Source organism: Notothenia coriiceps, unplaced genomic scaffold (genome assembly GCF_000735185.1).
Source record: "Notothenia coriiceps isolate Sejong01 unplaced genomic scaffold, NC01 NC01_scaffold00020169, whole genome shotgun sequence".
NCBI lineage: Eukaryota > Metazoa > Chordata > Actinopteri > Perciformes > Nototheniidae > Notothenia > Notothenia coriiceps.
The window spans coordinates 1-1,714 of NW_011352870.1; the positions used below are offsets into that span (position 1 = coordinate 1).

The 1,714-nt window shown below is 37.6% G+C and overlaps 1 protein-coding gene across 1 annotated transcript; it reads right to left on the reverse strand.

Moving 5' to 3' along the window:
• Positions 1–93: 93 nt before the first annotated feature.
• LOC104952554 (endothelial PAS domain-containing protein 1-like) lies at positions 94–1,249 on the reverse strand. Its single transcript, XM_010779391.1, has 2 exons — positions 1,112–1,249; positions 94–430 (listed from the first exon to the last, which is right to left on the reverse strand). The coding sequence occupies exons 1-2, from the start codon at positions 1,239–1,241 to the stop codon at positions 279–281; spliced, it is 282 nt and encodes a 93-aa protein (XP_010777693.1). The 5' UTR covers positions 1,242–1,249; the 3' UTR covers positions 94–278.
• Between the last annotated feature and the right edge of the window lie 465 nt (positions 1,250–1,714).

Consider the following 1,714-nt stretch of genomic DNA (forward strand, 5'->3'; position numbering starts at 1 on the left):
TTTGTTGTTGTTGTGAATGTTGTGCTCCAGCAGGACTGGGGGCTGGATGGTGTGCTCAGTCGTAATGCAGCTATAGGAACTGCCATTGTTGCCTCATCTGATTTAAGTCGAGAGGAAAAAGGGGCTTTAAGTGGCTTGACCCTGATAGCTCAGCTCGTTTAAGATGTTTGCAGGACTATAGAGGGACAGATTGAGCCCTATAATGAGTCAGGGTAATGAATACCGTCCCCTGTAGGTAGCTTAGCCTCAGAAGGCTTTAAGTCTATGTTGTTTAATCTCTAGGCTGATTGGTCCAGGGCTCTCAGCAGGTCGCAGCCCTGCAGCAGGTACAGGTTCCCCTGCAGAGGGACGTTCACCTCACAGTCGTAACGGGTCAGCTCCGGCAGGCAAGACGCCTCGAAGGAAGGGCCCAGCAGACGGCTTGCAATCCCTGCAAAGTGAGGGAAATGGAGGCGAATCAGAAAAATATTGTGACAAGGATGCAAGGAACAGTTGGATACGTTTCTGTTTGTGATCCCAAAACATAAGAAAAGTGAGAAATAGCGGAAATATTGCTTTGAAAAAAACAGTTTTAAGTGAAAAATATGAGAAAAAGTGAGAACTTTGAAAAAAGTCCAATCTGAGAAAAAGTGTGAATTAAAAAAAAAGTTATAATTCTAATAAAAGTCAAAATTCTGTGAAAAGTCAATACAAAACAAAAAGTCAAAATCTGAGAGTTCAGAAAAAAAGTGATAACAAAAAGAAGTGAACATTTTGAAAAAAGTAAAAATTCTGAGAAAAGTCAAAACTAAAAAGTCAAAATCTGAAAAGAAGTAAGAATTTTGAAAAAAAAGTAAAGTATTTCTGAAAAAAATCTAAAGTCTGATAAAAAGCAAAACAAAATAAAAAGTGAGAATTTTGAAAAAAAAGTAATAACACTGGAAAAAAAATGATTGTGAAAAGAGTCAGAATTCTGAGAAGAAGTGATAATAAAAAATTCTGAAATGTCAAAATCTGAGAAACAGTGAGAGTCCCGGCAAGTGACAAAAGTTAAAATTCAGAGAAAAAGTAAGAAAAAGATTGCAAAAAATGCATTTTAACACGTTAGATTGTAAACACTGCGTGGGCTCACCCTGGCTCTTGCTGGAAGGCTGCAGGTTGTACGGTGAGAAGTTGCAGCTCTTTTGGGAAAAGAGTTTCTCGTTTCCTAGAAACTGAGACTTCCTGTGTTGCTGCAGACGTGAAGACATCATCCTCTCCATGTCTGAGGCTGACACACAAATACAGGTTACACTCAGAGGTGGGAAGTAGTGGAGTACAAATACTTCGTTACTTTTACATTTTTCTGGTATCAGTACTTTACTCCACTACTTGTTTTTCTGACAACTTTTTACTTTGACTTCTTACATTTTGAACACAAATACCTGTACTTTCTACTTCTGACATGTTGAACTCAAATACCTGTACTTTCTACTTCTTACATGTTGAACACAAATACCTGTACTTTCTACTTCTTACATGTTGAACTCAAATACCTGTACTTTCTACTTCTTACATGTTGAACTCAAATACCTGTACTTTCTACTTCTGACATGTTGAACTCAAATACCTGTACTTTCTACTTCTTACATGTTGAACTCAAATACCTGTACTTTCTACTTCTTACATTTTCCAAACAGGCTGGTTCCTTTAGTCTGAATGTGTGTTTGGTGGCGTGATCATTATTATTTAGAGT